At 36.3% G+C, this 642-nt stretch overlaps 1 protein-coding gene across 1 annotated transcript in view; it reads left to right on the forward strand.

The window, feature by feature from the left end:
• The window catches only part of LOC119588395 (geranylgeranyl transferase type-1 subunit beta-like), a gene marked incomplete in the record, with an annotated part of 12,052 nt that overhangs the window by 9,784 nt on the left and 1,626 nt on the right, over window positions 1-642 (forward strand). The window contains 1 exon segment of the mRNA XM_037937074.1: window positions 246-334. Within this exon segment, the coding sequence (XP_037793002.1) occupies window positions 246-334 (89 nt within the window).

The following is a 642-nucleotide window of genomic DNA, read 5'->3' on the forward strand; positions in this document are numbered from 1 at the left end:
ATCTAAACATACTAAATACATATGACATATATAATAAAATGATATCATAAGTATATAAATACATCTCTACATACATATGTACATATACTGAATTGGGAAATCTGTCTAGTCTTCGATTGATTCTTTAGTACTGCCATCTTATGTACTAATTCACAAAAATTCAGGGATAGTACAGTCTGCAGTCATTGAGCATTTTAAAACTCATAACCATCTTCCTATTGGAGCGTCAAGATAGCATGTGTTAGTTAGCCGTTTGACCGAAGGAGGTTTTCAAGGTCGCCCAAACAAGCGAGCAGATACCTGTTACACTTTTTGGATAGGAGCTTCACTTAAGGTAAGAAAATTTTCTTCATAAGGCATAAAGCTACTTTTTTCTGGAAATTGTTTTGCAGATGAATCACTTTTGATGTTTATATACTGCATAAGTTTGTGTCTATGGGGGCAGCGAATCTGTGGACATATCGACGCCTGGGGTTCAACTTTCATTTGCAACACAGCAACATCTCAATCACAAAGGATGGAATGGACATGACAACCTGTGCTTTATTTGTTGGAACATGTAAAAAATGTTCCAGCCAAGGTGGGCTCCTGTCTCATCTTCTAATTGAGAGAATCTTTCGATAGCATATGTGTACGTCTTTA

This window comes from Penaeus monodon, chromosome 23 (assembly GCF_015228065.2).
Source record: "Penaeus monodon isolate SGIC_2016 chromosome 23, NSTDA_Pmon_1, whole genome shotgun sequence".
In the NCBI taxonomy this organism is placed as follows: Eukaryota; Metazoa; Arthropoda; class Malacostraca; order Decapoda; family Penaeidae; genus Penaeus; species Penaeus monodon.